Source organism: Aplysia californica, unplaced genomic scaffold, assembly GCF_000002075.1.
Source record: "Aplysia californica isolate F4 #8 unplaced genomic scaffold, AplCal3.0 scaffold00008, whole genome shotgun sequence".
Taxonomy (NCBI): Eukaryota; Metazoa; Mollusca; class Gastropoda; order Aplysiida; family Aplysiidae; genus Aplysia; species Aplysia californica.
This window is the reverse complement of record NW_004797278.1, coordinates 715,563-730,770: the sequence shown is the minus strand read 5'-3', so window position 1 is coordinate 730,770 and position 15,208 is coordinate 715,563. Positions and strand designations below refer to the sequence as shown.

Genomic DNA, 15,208 nt, shown 5'->3' with positions numbered 1-15,208 from the left:
TCTTTCCTCCATCCCCATTTTGAGTGCGCTACAGCGCCGAGCATCCTCATCTTCTGTGTGGCCTTAGCTATTACTGTCTCAACCTGTTCCCTGAACGTGAGCCTGCGGTCGAGTGTGTTTGTGTTTTGTTTGTAATTTTTATTTTGTTGCTGATTTTGCGCAAGGATGACAATAAAATGAACTGTATCAGACGAGAAAGACCGAGTGCCATGTTGAAACAAACACATGGGTCACCACCACTGGGAGAACGAGCGACACTTCTGTCACAAGTTCATGTTAACGTCCTTTGTTACTTTGTTACAGACTGAGTAAACAATGTACCCCTCATCTCACTTACGATTTGTGTATGAGTAGTGGGCGGGGCTGAGTGATCACACGCTTACCTCACCAGCAGCCGAAAATTTGTTACGGTATCTATTGGTCAACAGTGGGAGGGGCCAACGCAAGATGATAGGTTGGAGGGACTACCTAACAACAATGACAGGTGATTGGATTATGACTGCTCGCCCACAACGCCAGGGGCCAATGCACAATTTATATGACAAAACGTAATGGAGTCACTAAGGTGGCCGTCTAAGACAGGTGTTATTGCTTAGTGTGATAGGGGTTGTGTTAAAATATGGTGGCCGCGGCCGCGTTGGACAGGTGCCCGTTTTACACAGTTAAATTATATAGAAAAAACGCAAGAGGGGCAATGGAAAGTTGCTGTTGGTACAGGTGGCCAGCTTATAGAGAGTAGAGGTGGCCGTCAGGGCAGGTTTGACTCTATGTAGGCCTCCAATGAGACACAAAACTCTTCATTTATAAATATCTACACTCAATGACAGTAGCAGGCCTCTATCTAGTTTTGCCCCTTTAGTTTTAGACTTGAACTTAGGAATGTGGTGTCTCTGAATAGGAAAAGAGGTAAACGATAATAAACATATGTCAAAGGTGCGTTGCCTGAGGATGAACAATGACTTCAAATAGACTTCTATATCACAGTAATTTTAAATCATTTTTCCTTTTGAATGCGTAACATAATAAGACACAGGTGGGGCAGGGAGAGAGAGAGCAAGGAAAAAAAAATTGGTGGGGTCCATTAAGCAAGTTTAAAGAATATCCAAACCACACGGCAATGCGAGTGCTATAACAATTTCAACTTGCCCATCGGGAGCCGAAAGCTATGATTATGATCGGGGAAGGTTAGTAAGTGGAAGCCAGAGGAAGGAAAGAGTTATAAACAAAAGGAGGAAAGCCACGGAAATTCCGGGGAAAAGCCGGGCTTTCAAGGGATCATCGTCAACTGTTGGCATCAGCAGATCATGTCTGAGTCGATAGATCTAGGTTGTAGATTCTAGAGCATTCATTGTATAAAGAAATAAGCAATTCAAAAGAAAAGAAAGGAGTACTTTATCATTTCCTTGGCGGGCTAAAGTGGATACGTGTGCATTTCTTCCTTTGGCTTGAGACAAATAGGTTTGAAGATCCTGAAGTACTTTGTCGTCATCCGCCATTTTGACGCTTCTGTTGCCACTGCAAAACTATGGCTGGAGTGAGCTCCCTTGAAAATCATTTCTGTTTTTCTGCGAAAAAATCTGAATGATAACACTGACTATATTCATATGAAATTACCAAATTAATAGGCATATCTCTATTTCTCACTCAGGGAACGACGAAGGGAGTTAGAAACTGATGTAGCTGGGTTTTTTATATTTCAAAGATAATTGGGGTGAATGTTGCTCTACAACTACGTATAATGATATAATCGTAGTAACCCTGTCCTACGGCCTTAACATGTACTCCATAATAATATTATACTTCCAGTTTTATCTAAGTCTTGAGTTAATGAGGAATCAAAATGAAATTGTAAACCTAGCTTTGAAAAAAACGCTTGCTTTCCAGGACGATGCGGGGCGGACTCATGGGGGACATATTAGGCTATGTACGCATGACCGTGACTAATGACAATAAAATTAAATCATAAAAAGAAGATCGTTTCAGACTATGCGATACTGTGGAGTAGCGCTAGACTTTTTTTTCATGAACGTTGAACTTTGACCCCATGACCCCGTCACAGAAGAAAGAAAACACAGTTTTCTGCAGCGGCAGACAAGTGCAAGTCATCAAGTCAGTTCAAGGCAGCCTCGCCTCATAAGACAATTTACTGGCACCGTACATGAGATTCTAGAGGCCTACGGCTGTGTAAGTGTAAGAAGTCTGAAAAGTGCCTCCAGGTCTGATTCTCCTGCCTATCCTCAGCAGACTAATTGCTTGCAACTGCAGAAGCTCTTCATCGTGTGCTGTTGTTTATTAGTTTCTTTTATTTTTGGCTTTTGGGGCTTGAGTTGGTTCTGTCGAATCAGTTCACAAGCTGACCTTGCCGTCTACAGTCAAGTCAGGTATTCCTAGTCACCAACAAGTAGGAGAGGAGAATGAATCCACAACTGAAGAATCTTGCCTCTATTGTGAGGAGGACATCTCATGTCGTCGGTGCACTGAGACAGGTAAATTACATTGAAATGAAAGAAAGAAATATAATTTTCAGAGTTTATTTTGTTGTTGTTTTTTTTTCAATCTTACTGTCTGAACATGTTTTGCCATAATTAATTGGTCAGCCCAATACAAAAACTGAATCCTATAATCTTGTTCAGTTTTTCCTTGTGTGTGCACTGCAGACATGGCTGTGGTGAGCCTTTTTAAAAATGTAGAAAACGGGCATGATTCAGATTCTTGATTAACATCTAACTTTTCAATCCTTATCAGCTGCTAGACGTTCTGGCAGTGTTTTTCAAAATTGGGGTTTTTTTTCAATTTTTTTTTCCTTAAAAAAACACTTTGTCCGAAGCAGATGATTAGGTAAAAGTCTGTGAAGATAGGCTGAAAAATATTAAAATTAGAGCAATTGTAACAATATACTGGCTAAATGAAAAATTTGTAAAACCATATAGATTAGATTAGGAGTGTAAAAGCTTGGTCCATATTGCAGATTTACGTATATATATATATATATATATATATATATATATATATATATATATATATATATATATATATATATATATATATATATATATATATATGGCATTATATTAAACTTTCAAAATGAACTTGAAAAAGTAGTTGAATATGTGAGTTTCTCTGCAAATTTTCACTGAGAAAAATGGAGTAGGAAAGCAATTAAAGTCAAACAGGTCATTTTATTTGTTCAAGACTGTGACCCAATTGTCATATTGTTTTGGGCCACAGCAGTAAAGGCAATGATTGGTCACATGTTTAATAATTGGTTGTTTTAAACCAGTTTTAATATGATTTTCATGAAAGCATTTTTGTAAATTAAATTGTGAAATTAATTTATATTAATTTTTCTGACTTGCATTATGTAGGGGTCTCTCAAAAGTCAGAACTTTGTAAGATGTGCTGGATCCCAAGCAAACTCTGGCAGTGGAAAACCCATCTCAAGATTTCCTGTACCTGACCTTGATTCTGTACCTGAGGATCTGAGACAGTTAATGCAAGAAAATCTTGATAAGGTATGGAGAAAACAATAATTTTTCCTTTTTTTTAAAATCAGTCTGAGTCTGCAGTTTTGAAATATAAGGACTCTTCCTCCTCTTCTTTCTCCTCCCTCTTTCTTCCTCCTCCTCCTTAATTCTTCTTCTTCCTCTTCTCCTCCTCCTCCTCCTCCTCCCCCTCCCCCCTCCCCTCCCCCTCCCCCTCATCCTCCTCCTCCTCCTCCTCCTCCTCCTCCTCTTTCTGCTGCTGCATTGCTGCATGAGTGCACACTGCCAATTCAATACATTTGATATTGAGTTGACGCAAGCCAGACTTTTCTCTGTGGAGGGGCGAAAGCTACCGTTTTGGCACAGTACAACTGAATTCAACTGAATTGGATTGTGACCTTCAAAATCAAACACATAAAATTTGTTTTTCTTGATCATGAGTTGAATCAGTCATATTGGGCCAAAATAGTAGATTTGCTTCTCCATGGACGAAAATCTGGCTGGCCCCAACCCAGATCGACTAGCAGTGTGCACTGGGTACAGGGGTGAACATTAAGGACTGCACGACTGCCCGGGGCTGGTAACCACCTCTGTCGGGCTGATAGAATTGTTTTTGAGTAGGCCTATTCTCCTAAAGCTGAGAGAGGTGGCATGCTTCGATGACATTGCCAAACCTCCGGCTATTAATCTGCAACAGGATAGCTAAGCCTATTGTTATTAATTGTCATTGTGTACCTACTTCTAGCCACTGCATCGTCCGTGACACACTGTCAGCCTGTGCCATGCTTTGATGGCATTGAACTGATACTACTTCAGTCAGGAAGTTACTGAGCAGTTTCTCAGACAAGAACACAGTGTTGGATGCCATGCACGATGCTCTTGCTCAGCGTTTCAACTGCCTGGAGTCTGACAAAGGACTAAAGGTTGCATCAAAGCTGCTTGACCCAAGAGACTGGCCAGATGAGGCTGAAGAGTTGGCAGATGTTAGAACTGACGAGCGTCTTCTGCTGGACCACTTTGCTGAGCCCGTCGTGATGAGTGGCTGCAACATCAGGCAGGCACGAACTGAGGAGTGGCCTGCCCTCAAAAGACTGATAAAGAGAATGCCAGTGGCCAACCAAACGAGATCAACCATCTGGAGCCTGTTACTTGTAGACCCAGATAAACAGGAAGACTTCAGTAGGAGCATATTCTGCCCTCTAGTTGAGCTCCTGCTCACACTTCCTTTGTCCACAGCTAGTGTAAAAAGGAGTTTTAGTGCCATAAAGTGGATCAAATCTTACTGGAGGGCAAAGTTCAAGACAGATGTCCGGTCCATGTTGATGCACATCTGCATTGAAGGGCAAAGTGTTATGGACTACAACACTTGCCTTAGAATGGTGGTGGTAAAATGGTGACAGAACCAGGAGATTGTAGAAAAGATATAAACACATCATAGACAGGGAACGTTTTGAAATTTGTGTATGGCCATCATATTTGGCCATTATAATTACAGTATAATCCGCTTCTAAATATCGACATGGATTTGATGTCGATATATGTCGATAAATTAAATATAAAGCCAAAGTGGAAAAAACAAGGGGAGGTCAGCGGTAAAAAGACAATTCTACTTTTAAAGCTGGTTGCTTCCCTTGATTCTTACACAGTTCTACACAGTGAAACTAACAAGAGGCAGAGAGGAGAGGTTGGGGGGAAAAAGGAAGAGACTTTTTGGTTGCTTCCCTTGATTCTTGAAACTAGCAAAAGACAAGAGGGGGGTTGGAGTTATGGTACCAAAGACTGAGTGACGCGAGGCGTACACTACTCACCAGCGCAAAGTTTGTTGTCCTTGTAAGGCCTGTTTATGGTCGCTTGCTGTGGAAAATGGAAAGGCAAGGCACTTACTCACTGAACGTGGCACTTGCCAGCGACAAACTGAGAATGGGATGGGGAAGGGGAGTGAGCGATCGGGAGTGGGGGTAGGGAGGTGATGAGGGCGCGGGATGGTCACGTCTGTGAGGCACTGAACTGTGTTGGAGACTACATTGTGTAGGTCCTACATGACCTACGAAAGCCTGGTGTGTTGAATAGGCTATTTGGTGGGTATGTGGACTTAATGAAGAACTAATGCATTGACTGTTAGCGTGACTTTTTTCCCCCTTTAATGTTAGTGGGCTTCGCCAGATACACAGGAAGCATGTCGATAAAGCAGAGTGGACTGAAAAAAAGTCGATGTACGAGAAATTGTTTAGGGAAGATATTGAAGGAAAAGTTTCGTAATTGGAAAAAATGTCGATATGTCAGGATGCCGATACTTGGGCATTCGATATAAGTGGATTATACTGTAACAAGAAAAGTATAAAAATAAAGTATTCCATGTTAAACAAATTAACTGTACTAGCATATCAACACATTATTTTATTATTTTATATCACGTATCAGTACTGTTTGCATTTTTTCTCTCTTTCTTGATGTAATATACAGACAGTCTAATGGCTTTCATGTTTGAAAATGGGCAAGTTTACTTTTCTACTGGGCCAGTAGGTATTTGCGTTAGTTGCCCGACAGGGCATGTGGAAAAAAAAGTAGACGTTCACCCCTGGGGTAGACACTCCTCTTCCTCCTGTTCCAGGTCTTTGTAGTCAACTAGAACATCAAAAGCCCTGTGCACCTGACTCTTACGTATATGGGGTAAATGCCCATTATTCCAACTAGGATGTATAATATCCTTGACTTGCTCACATAAGCAGCCATACGTAACCACAGAAAAGATGAATAACTCCTAAATGAGTAACTCTGTTTGGCCCTCTTTTGCAAAAGTAAGAAAAATTACAGACACTTGTTTTTCTTGGACAGCAGTAGCCTCAAAGGTTATGGCAAGATTTTGTTAATTTTCCGTAGAGATTAATAAAAAATTTTCTTAGACCACATATGTCTGCTCTTCTTTGATTTGTAACGTAACTGCTCAAGTATTTTTAATATGGATAAAATGCATAAGATGCCTTTAACCTTTTGAGCCCTAGCCACCATCGGTGGTGCTTAAAATTGCCCTTATGCCTAGCCACCGATGCACTTGTGAGTGAGTCCCTATCCCCAGCCCGGCCCATCTAGGACAAAACGTGCACGAAAAACAGTGCTAACTGCACAGGACATTATGGATTATTTTGAAGATCTTTCTGAAGTAGATACTAGTAAAAATAAGAACTACCCTGAGTGGGATATGGAATGTGATTCTGACGATGACATGAATGTGAGTAATATCGCTAAGGAGCTCCGGCAGAGGGGCACAGATATGAGCTTCAGGAGGTAGGGCTCAAAAAGTATAGATGACTAGCCTACTTAGTGTGGCTTTATAAAAACAAAGACAAAAAAAACTGAAGCTGTACTTTGGCCATGCTTACTCAAATAGGGGATTGAAAAAGACACTTCAAAATGACTTTGACACTATGAGAGCGATAGAAATGTGTACTTTGTATCAGAGTCAAAGACCCCACCTAGTACCTTCTACCTTTGAGAGAATCTTTGACCTTCCTGGTAAAGAACTGGTCTTATGTCTTCTAGAATTTAAGCTATTAATGTATACACCATTAGCTCAGTTGACATAAACACCAGAGCTTGATTCCGAAGTTTGGCTCAATTTCTTTTCCAAAGTTGTTCAAAGAGTCTAATAGACCTTATGTTTGTTCTTTTCATAGACTCTATTTTAAAGTTACATTGTTTGTTGCTATTGTTGCTTCACTTCATAAAAAAGTAACCTTTGAAGCAACAACAAGTCAAGGTATGAGGCAACATTGTAACTTTATTATCAAATGTCACATTTTTTTCAGGCTGGCTTTATCCCGAATGTCTTTCAAACATTATCACACAGACCTGCTGAGTTGAGGGCATTTGTTGCCTACTATGAAGCAGTGATGAATGACAGAGAGGGAGGTATGATGCTTTAATGTTAGCATAATAATAGCTTTTAACTAGAGAGAGTAAAACAACAACAAGCAAGTTCTCTTAGTACTTGTGGATGCAATACTATGTTTTATTAAATTCTTCACTGAAAACATACACGTTACACTTTTTCCCTGGGTTTTTTAAAATTGTATTTAGGACTGAAAAGATACATTTATGCATTCTTTTTTTTTTTCACAGTCCACTCAGAATGGCTTGCCAAGGCTTTTTACTTCTTTATGATCTTCTTTATAAAAAAAACAAGCATTAATAAGTTTTTAGAATTTCTCTGTGCCATTTCATTGCTATTACTCAAGCCCCCCCCCCCCCCCCCCCTCAGTTTCATGCCCATTCAATGTTGACATCTGGTCTGTAGTCAGATTTTTTTAAAGGATGTGCAGCATCTAGTTTTTAATCCCCACTTTGCTTCTTGTTAGTCTCTGTCTGTAAAACATCAGCTATATTGTGAGACTAGCTGTTTATGGACAAAAAGAACCAAAACATTTACATTCTAGAAGCTGAAAAAAAAAGTAGTTCATACTAAATTTGATATATTTTAGTAATATAAGAGGAGATATGATCGCTTTTAAGCACAAGGGGGCTATCCCAAAAGATGCTGTTTTGAGAAAATCGAAGGTAAAGTTTTTTTTACCCTTGTTCGGTTTTAAAAGACAAGGAGACTTTTCTCTGTAACCAAACAAATATTCACACCAATGAAACTAAACTTCTCCTATAGGTAGGGCAATGTCCACTTTTGGTGCAGGTCAAGATTTTTGGAAATCCCCAAAATCGGGGTTAGCCCGCTTGTCCTTAAAAGCGACCTTATGTTCTTTTTACTAAATGACAAAAAGAGCGTCTCAACGCTCAAATTACAGAACGTCATCTTTGAGAGTAATGTAAATTTTATAGAATTTAGGTCAATTTTCTTCTATTATCAAGAGTTAATGGTGGTTATTTTTCTCTGAAACTTAAGTAGTGGCATACGTAGGCTATGTTATGTAATCAGAAGCTTGATTATAATGTCTTGATAGTTCTGAATTTGACTCTTTTTCTGACTTGAGTTATCCGGACATAATCAAACAGTGTGGAGAAAAGCAATGTTGTATTGGTGTTTGCAACAGAAAGAGTTAAGGAAACTGAACAATAAGGCATTTTTTATGAAGACAACATCAAGGAGATTATAATCTGTAATTAGGAAAAAGGGGACCATGGATGTCAAAGGGCCAGTGGCCTGGTGGTTAGGCCATCAGATTCGCAACTGTAAGGTCATTGGTTGGAATCTTGTCAGGGGCCCAACATTATGTCCTTGGGAAAGGCCCTTAACACAAATTTTCCTCACTTCACCCTGGTGGGAATAGGTTCCCAGTAAGCTGTATGTTTCTGAGGGTTGTAGGGTCTGCTGGGGTTTATAAAGCAAGTAGACTATGCTGCAGAGCATGGGACGCGCGCTCATATGACCTTACACAGTTGCGAGCGCCGTAAAACCCTATACTACTGCTACTAGAGCATGGGTATGCGCTGTATTAATGCAATTGTTTTGGTTGCACAGTGTAACAAACTTTTGGCGCTCATCAATTTTTGGGTATATGGAGTTACTTGTATCATTTTAAGGCTTGTTCATTTGTCTTGTTTCGAACTTTAAGAAATACTCACCTGTCTTGAAGAGAAGTCGAGATATTTGTGATTGAAGGAGGTGGGGGTCACCTGGTTTCAAAAGTAAAATTAGGGACTAAATGACTGCCAAAGTTAGGTCACTTTCAAAGCTTGAGAATAAGAGTCCTTGGTAACTGGTAAATTACATTTTTGTGTCTTTTTAATCAATGTTTTTCTCTAAGATCCACACCGAAATGTGTTTTTAAATGGACATAAAAGATGTTGAGCCAAAAACTAAAAAATGCAATTAAAATTGTCAAATGAGTGGAAAAATTGCCAGTTTCTTTGATTTCATTATTTTGATGAGCTCCTAATTTCTCCACGCTGCTTCACATGTGTAAAGCTTCAGCCAGTAAATCCTTTTGTTTTAGTCACTGTGCCACACAATAAACTTTGTTTGGGGTACCCATTCAAAAATTTCAGCTTTGGAACCAATATACCTCTTTCAAAAATAGCCTTTGACCAGTCCTTCACTTACATAATATTGCTATTGGAAGAGTTGTGTGATTTTTGTCTACTAAGCTAACTTTGCACTCAGAAGAAATGCTGGAGAATTTTTTTTCTCTATTTCAATGGCAAAAGGGAACCTTCTTTAACTTACTTTAACACTTTTCCTACCACGAGCCGCATGCAGACATGGCCCCGCTGGACCGAGAGTCGCAAAATACGGATCGAGTGCCTCACTATCTATTCAAATCCAATAATGAAAAGACACGACATTCTCAGCTGATTCATATTTTCGAAATAATAGAATAGACTTCCTGTTATCGGATATGAAAGAAAATAAAGCACTGAGAGACGATTTTTAGTCATTTCTTCGCTTTTTTCTGTCCCCTTTGAAACGTAAAAATGAAAAGAAAAGTGCTCCCCTGACTCCAGTATATGTCTCATATTTTCACTTCTATGATAGGTACACCTACATAATTGTCAGCACTTCTTTGCATTACTTGAGGCAACCTACCTGGGAAGTTTGAATGATGCTGTTTATGTCCTTTTTTGGATATCTTTCAAAGCTGGAAAATTGTTGATTTCATGACACCTTCGATATTGCATAATTGCTTTTAGACACTCCAAACTAATATACATGGAATAAATCTTCCGTATTGTATCACCATCTGATAGATTATTTTTTAACCTTCAGTTTGATAGGCCATATAATATGGTTTGTGTATGTTTAGTTGGATGCTTTGACTTTTTCCTTTGGTGGGGTAGGGGCGTAAAAATAGGTCAACGAAAAGCCCTGGGCCAGTGGTGGATTAATTGGTGCGGTAGGAAAAGAGTTAAGTGTACTTTCTTTGACTTTGTTGATAGCATGGTCGTGGAACTAATCAAAAAGGCCTTTTCTTTAAAATTGGTCACAAAAATTGGTTGTTTCACCTCTTGATCCCTGGAGACAACTCTATCTTTTTTTCTTTTGAGGTTCATTTGTGTCTTTGACATAGAAAACATAGTCTTTCAACTGGTTTGTCTATGACCTCTAATTCTACTGTTGGAACTATATATAATCCATTGACTAGATGCTTGTGTGTAAACTTTGCTCTGTTTTTTGCCCATCATGCAGTTTAAATATAAAGCGCAGCCCCTTCTCATGTCTCTCTACTCTTTGTAATTAGGAAGGTAATAGCTGTACTACTGTTGTCCCCAGGTAACATCAGTAAGGCAGACAAAGAGTTGATCATAGTTGCTGTCAGCGCTCTCAACCATTGCCGCTACTGCATCATTGCCCATGGTGCATTGTTCAGGATATTCTCAAAGCATACCACTTTGGCAGATCAGGTATAACATATTCCATTTTCCACTTTTCTACTTAATTTCACAGCGTAAAATGGTCACCTGTCCAATGCAGCCTCAGCCACCATATTTTATCAACCAACAACCGAAAGTACCTGTCTGAGATGGCCACACAAATCTCTCATCACCTGATGCTTTGTCATAAATTATGTATTGGCCCCTGATGCTATGGACGAGCAGTCATAATCCATTCTTTCGCCTGTCGTTATTGTTAAACGCTCCAATGAACAATCGTGTTGCGCAGGTTTTCTGTTTTCCCAAGTTGACCCATCGGTATCAATAAATTTTCAGCTGCTTGTAAAGGAACCATGTAACCCATCATAGCCTATGAAAGCCCCGCCCACAAAACGTATGCAAATCGTAAGTAAGATAAGCAGCCACTGGATATCAACATAAACTTACAACAGAAACATCGATCATTCTCTGAGTGGTGGGGAATCTTGACACGTGTTTGTTTGTTTTACCATGGCACTCGGTCTTCCCTATCTGACATATTTCATTTTGTTTTACCATTTTACATCTCTGGATTTTTCAGTTATTTCTCCTACACACCTGTGCTCTTTAGATGGCGAGCTTCTTTTCCGCTCCCTAGTGGAGCCAAAATTTCTTTTGTCTCCAAAAGTTCCAAAATGCCGGCTCCGAGTCTCATACTAAGGTGTTGATATTCTTTGTAAAGTAGTCTCCACCTAAGATCCTACCACTTACAATCCCGGTTGACTAAGATCCCACTATTTTAAGAAATATTTTTTTCTGCTCAAAAGTCACCTCTAGGATCCTGCTCTGAAAGACTACATTCAGGTAAGATCCCACTTTTTAGATCATAATTTTCTGAATAAAGACCCGTTGGAGGGCAGTTGATCAACTAAGGAGCAAAAAATTTGCGATCTTTGTACTATTGTACTGCCTATTGCTTCACAGAACATCCACTCTTGTGATTGCAATCACACCTGTGTTGTAAATCTTAATGAGAAGGAACAATGGTAACCCCAAATGGGATCATTCAAGATGTGAACTCCTTGACTCGTTCGTTTTCCCCAAACATTGCGCTCGCATTTGAGCCCTCCACTTGAACTTACATCACATGATTGATGGATAGGGCCTACAAGGCCACATCAGACTGGATCTTATCAAACTGTGAACTCGTGGGTGCTTTTATTTCCCTGACAATCACAGTTGTCTTTCATCTCACAACCTAAATTTGCTAGACAGACTGGATTTTAATTGGTGTGGTCACAATGGTGTGTTTCTGTATGAGTGGGGAACTGTGATAGAGATAGAAAGCTATAAAATTTGGACAGGTGAAGGGAAGGAGCATTGAGATCAATGTAGATCTTGAGACTCAAATTGGATAAGTGAAAATAATGGCACACCCTTGCCATTGTGATTGGTCATCAATTTTAACTGCTTTTTGCTCGCCATAAGTCATGAACCCACCCAGGAGTAATGACAGTTCATTTTAAAGTAAGGGGAGATCTTTTTACCAATTGTGAGCCAGGTCATGATTCATCTCGAATTCTTTCCCTGTTGAATAAGCAAAGATCCCATTTGTCGAAGATCCCGCATTTTTCAAGCTTCAAGCACAGGGATCTAAGGTGGAGATTACTGCATTTGTCCTTACAGAGGGGATAGGAACATTCTCAGCCTTGTAAAACAGATGGGCACTTCCTATGGTGTCCAGGTAACACTGCAGTGGGTGCCTGGCCATTCTGGAGTTACAGGGAATGAGACTGCAGACCAGCTCTCAAAAACTGGAGCAAGCCTGCCCCAAACAGACACAGCCGCCTCTTTACAGACCTGCAGATCCAAGCCAAAAGCAGAGACGAGTGGCTAAACAGATAGACCAACATAGAAACAGGAAGATCTCTCTTCGGGCACATGGACAAACCTAACACCAAAGATCCTTCGAATCTCTTATGTAGAGCCGATCAGACTTTGATCTTCAGAGCCCGCACTGGACACTTACACACCAACTAGCACGTACACAGAATTAACCCCATGTGGGAACCCCATTGCAGACACTGTGACTACCATGACCAAACCTGGCAGTTATTTGACACAGGCTCCTACATACACCTACAGACTTACAAAGCCTGCTCTACTCTGGCATTGACCAGATGACGAGGACATGTGGTTACTTAAGGGAGGCATAGCGCTGCCAAGAGCGAAATGCTCGCAGCTAAAGGGATTTGAAAACAACAACAACTGTATTAGTCCTTACTCTACCAGGCCATTTTTGTACTGTTTACTAGAGGGAAAATACAAGTATTTTAGGAAGGACAAGAATAATTTGGGCAAAACTCTGATTTGAACTTCTGTTTTCAATATGTTAGCAAATTATGTCAACCAGCTGTTTTGATAAGATAGACCATTGTTGTTAGATATCATTTGTCATTGGACTCATGAAAAATCCAAAAACTAAAGTCGATGTCTCTGTTGTTTGGAACAACAGTTGATTTGAATGGAAATAATTGACAAAGCAGACCTAAAATACTTGCAAAATGGTATGCTGCGTTTGTTGTAAAAATCTATTCATTGACATTTTGTTGTCTTAATGTTCTAACAGGTGGCAGCTAATTGGAAAACAGCAGACCTAGACGACAGACAGAGAGCCATTCTAGAGTTTGCCTTGGAAGTTGCCCAGTGCCAACCATTACAAGATTCTCATTTTCAAGCTCTCTACCAGCAAGGTCTGAATGAGGAAGATGCCTGGGATATTGGAGCTGTTGTAGCTCTGTTTTCTTTGTCCAACCGAATGGCTTTTCTCACTGAAATGGCGCCTAATGAAGAGTTCTACATGTTGGGCAGAATTCCTAAGAAACCCAAAGAATAGGTCAATGATATAGTCTGTTCAAAACCCAGGAGCTGGATGTTTGTTGATGTTGATATTGTGCTCAAATTCAGTAACAAATTATACAGATCTGTGCATTAATTGATAATAGATTTGTTCTTGTATGAGAGTTTAAACTTTTGTGAGCCTTTTGAATTTCATATGTGTGTGCCATAGGTACTTTATTTATGTACCAACCAAATTGAATTGGTTGTCAGTGAAACAAAATACACAAAAATGGACTGCTTTTGTCTTTTTGACTTTATTATGGTATAACCATCTAGAAGTTGAAATCATGTTTGTTTGCCAATATAATGTCTATGAATTCTTACAATTTATCCTGAAACTTGTCTGATAAAATGTAGCATTTCTGTCTCATGTAAGCACTGAAGCAGACTCCATCCGAATGTTTATTTCAGACTCATTCTCTCTCTGTGTGTCAATATTTAAACTGTAGCTGGTAAGGTATGGGATGGGACCATCAATATATTTCATGCACCTAAAGTTGGTGATTTTTTATAGTTAATCCTAGATTTGTAGAGAAGAGGGTACTTAACTCACCCATTTTAGTTTGCTTTGTTTTACTAAGCAGTGCATTCAATCACTTTAGGAATATGATATTGTGTTGATCATTTTTACTTATGTTTTTTGGTTAGTGGAATGTTACAGTTAGCGTCTAGGTGGCTAAATAAACAGAGAATATAATATGTTTGTCTAAATATAGCATGCTTTTGACTTCGTTCATTTATTTTTGTATATTCACAATATGAACCATTTGCTGTGTAGGAAATCTTTTTTTTTACTTATAATTATACAGACTTTTATCATGGTATCGGTTGTTCCTCCTGTTTTCCCAAGAACTGATGGAAACTCCTACTGCCTTCTTATATGATACCACAGCTTGTTAAACATGGATGCGGTGGTTATACATCTTGAGAGATTTTGTTTTAAAATTATAGCTTAGTTTCAGACTGTCAGGATAAAGAGACCTGAGTGTTGATTTAAATGGTTAGAATAGAATGTCTCATAAACCTAATAAGTTGATCTTTATGACCAACTTAAAGGAATTTGGTCGAGTTTTGTCTTCTGTGATCCCTCCCAGGACATCATTTATTCCCTGACGTAATCTAGGTTGCTGGGATGAATGAATCTGCTGTGAAATTAATTATAATTGGACGCAAATGGAGGCAAGCTGTTTTCCAAAATTATGTTGAAAAGTTTATTTACCACCCTCAAAGTGAAGAATGAATATGGCCATTATCTCCAGAGAAACGCACCTGCCATTGCCATATGTCTTCCAATGTCAGATTTTCCATGCAGTGGGATGGTAACCCCCAAAACATAATTTGAGATCATGTGGTTGTGATGAACAGCTGCTGTTGGCAGAACTGAAAAACAAATGGTTGTTATGCAGTTATACTTTGAGGAATCTTGGAGGGAAACAAGTGGACAAGTGAATCGTGATAACATAACTTGGATGTTCTGTTTTTAACCAGCTTCACAACGGACTTACAGATAAAAATTGATGGGATCTTAA

At 39.4% G+C, this 15,208-nt stretch overlaps 2 protein-coding genes across 2 annotated transcripts in view; one reads left to right on the top strand and one right to left on the bottom strand.

The window, feature by feature from the left end:
- The window catches only part of LOC101845053 (ankyrin-2), a 17,889-nt gene extending 16,264 nt beyond the window's left edge, over nucleotides 1-1,625 (bottom strand). The window contains exon 1 of the mRNA XM_005089677.3: nucleotides 1,392-1,625. Coding sequence (XP_005089734.1) covers nucleotides 1,392-1,496 — 105 coding nt within the window. The 5' untranslated portion in view covers nucleotides 1,497-1,625. The remainder of the gene's footprint in view (nucleotides 1-1,391) is intronic.
- A 379-nt stretch (nucleotides 1,626-2,004) lies between these two features.
- LOC101864574 lies at nucleotides 2,005-14,502 on the top strand. Its single transcript, XM_005089676.3, has 5 exons — nucleotides 2,005-2,486; nucleotides 3,366-3,512; nucleotides 7,289-7,391; nucleotides 10,699-10,829; nucleotides 13,408-14,502. Exons 1-5 carry the CDS (start codon nucleotides 2,415-2,417, stop codon nucleotides 13,672-13,674), a joined length of 720 nt encoding a protein of 239 aa, XP_005089733.1. The 5' UTR covers nucleotides 2,005-2,414; the 3' UTR covers nucleotides 13,675-14,502.
- Nucleotides 14,503-15,208: the final 706 nt, after the last annotated feature.

Bases quoted from the DNA above. Each gene is read 5' to 3' on its own strand.
- LOC101864574 (XM_005089676.3), top strand. From the start codon at position 2,415: ATGAATCCACAACTGAAGAATCTTGCCTCTATTGTGAGGAGGACATCT. The intron at 2,487-3,365 runs GTAAATTACATT...TGCATTATGTAG, and splicing joins TCGTCGGTGCACTGAGACAG to GGGTCTCTCAAAAGTCAGAA. The intron at 10,830-13,407 runs GTATAACATATT...ATGTTCTAACAG, and splicing joins ATACCACTTTGGCAGATCAG to GTGGCAGCTAATTGGAAAAC.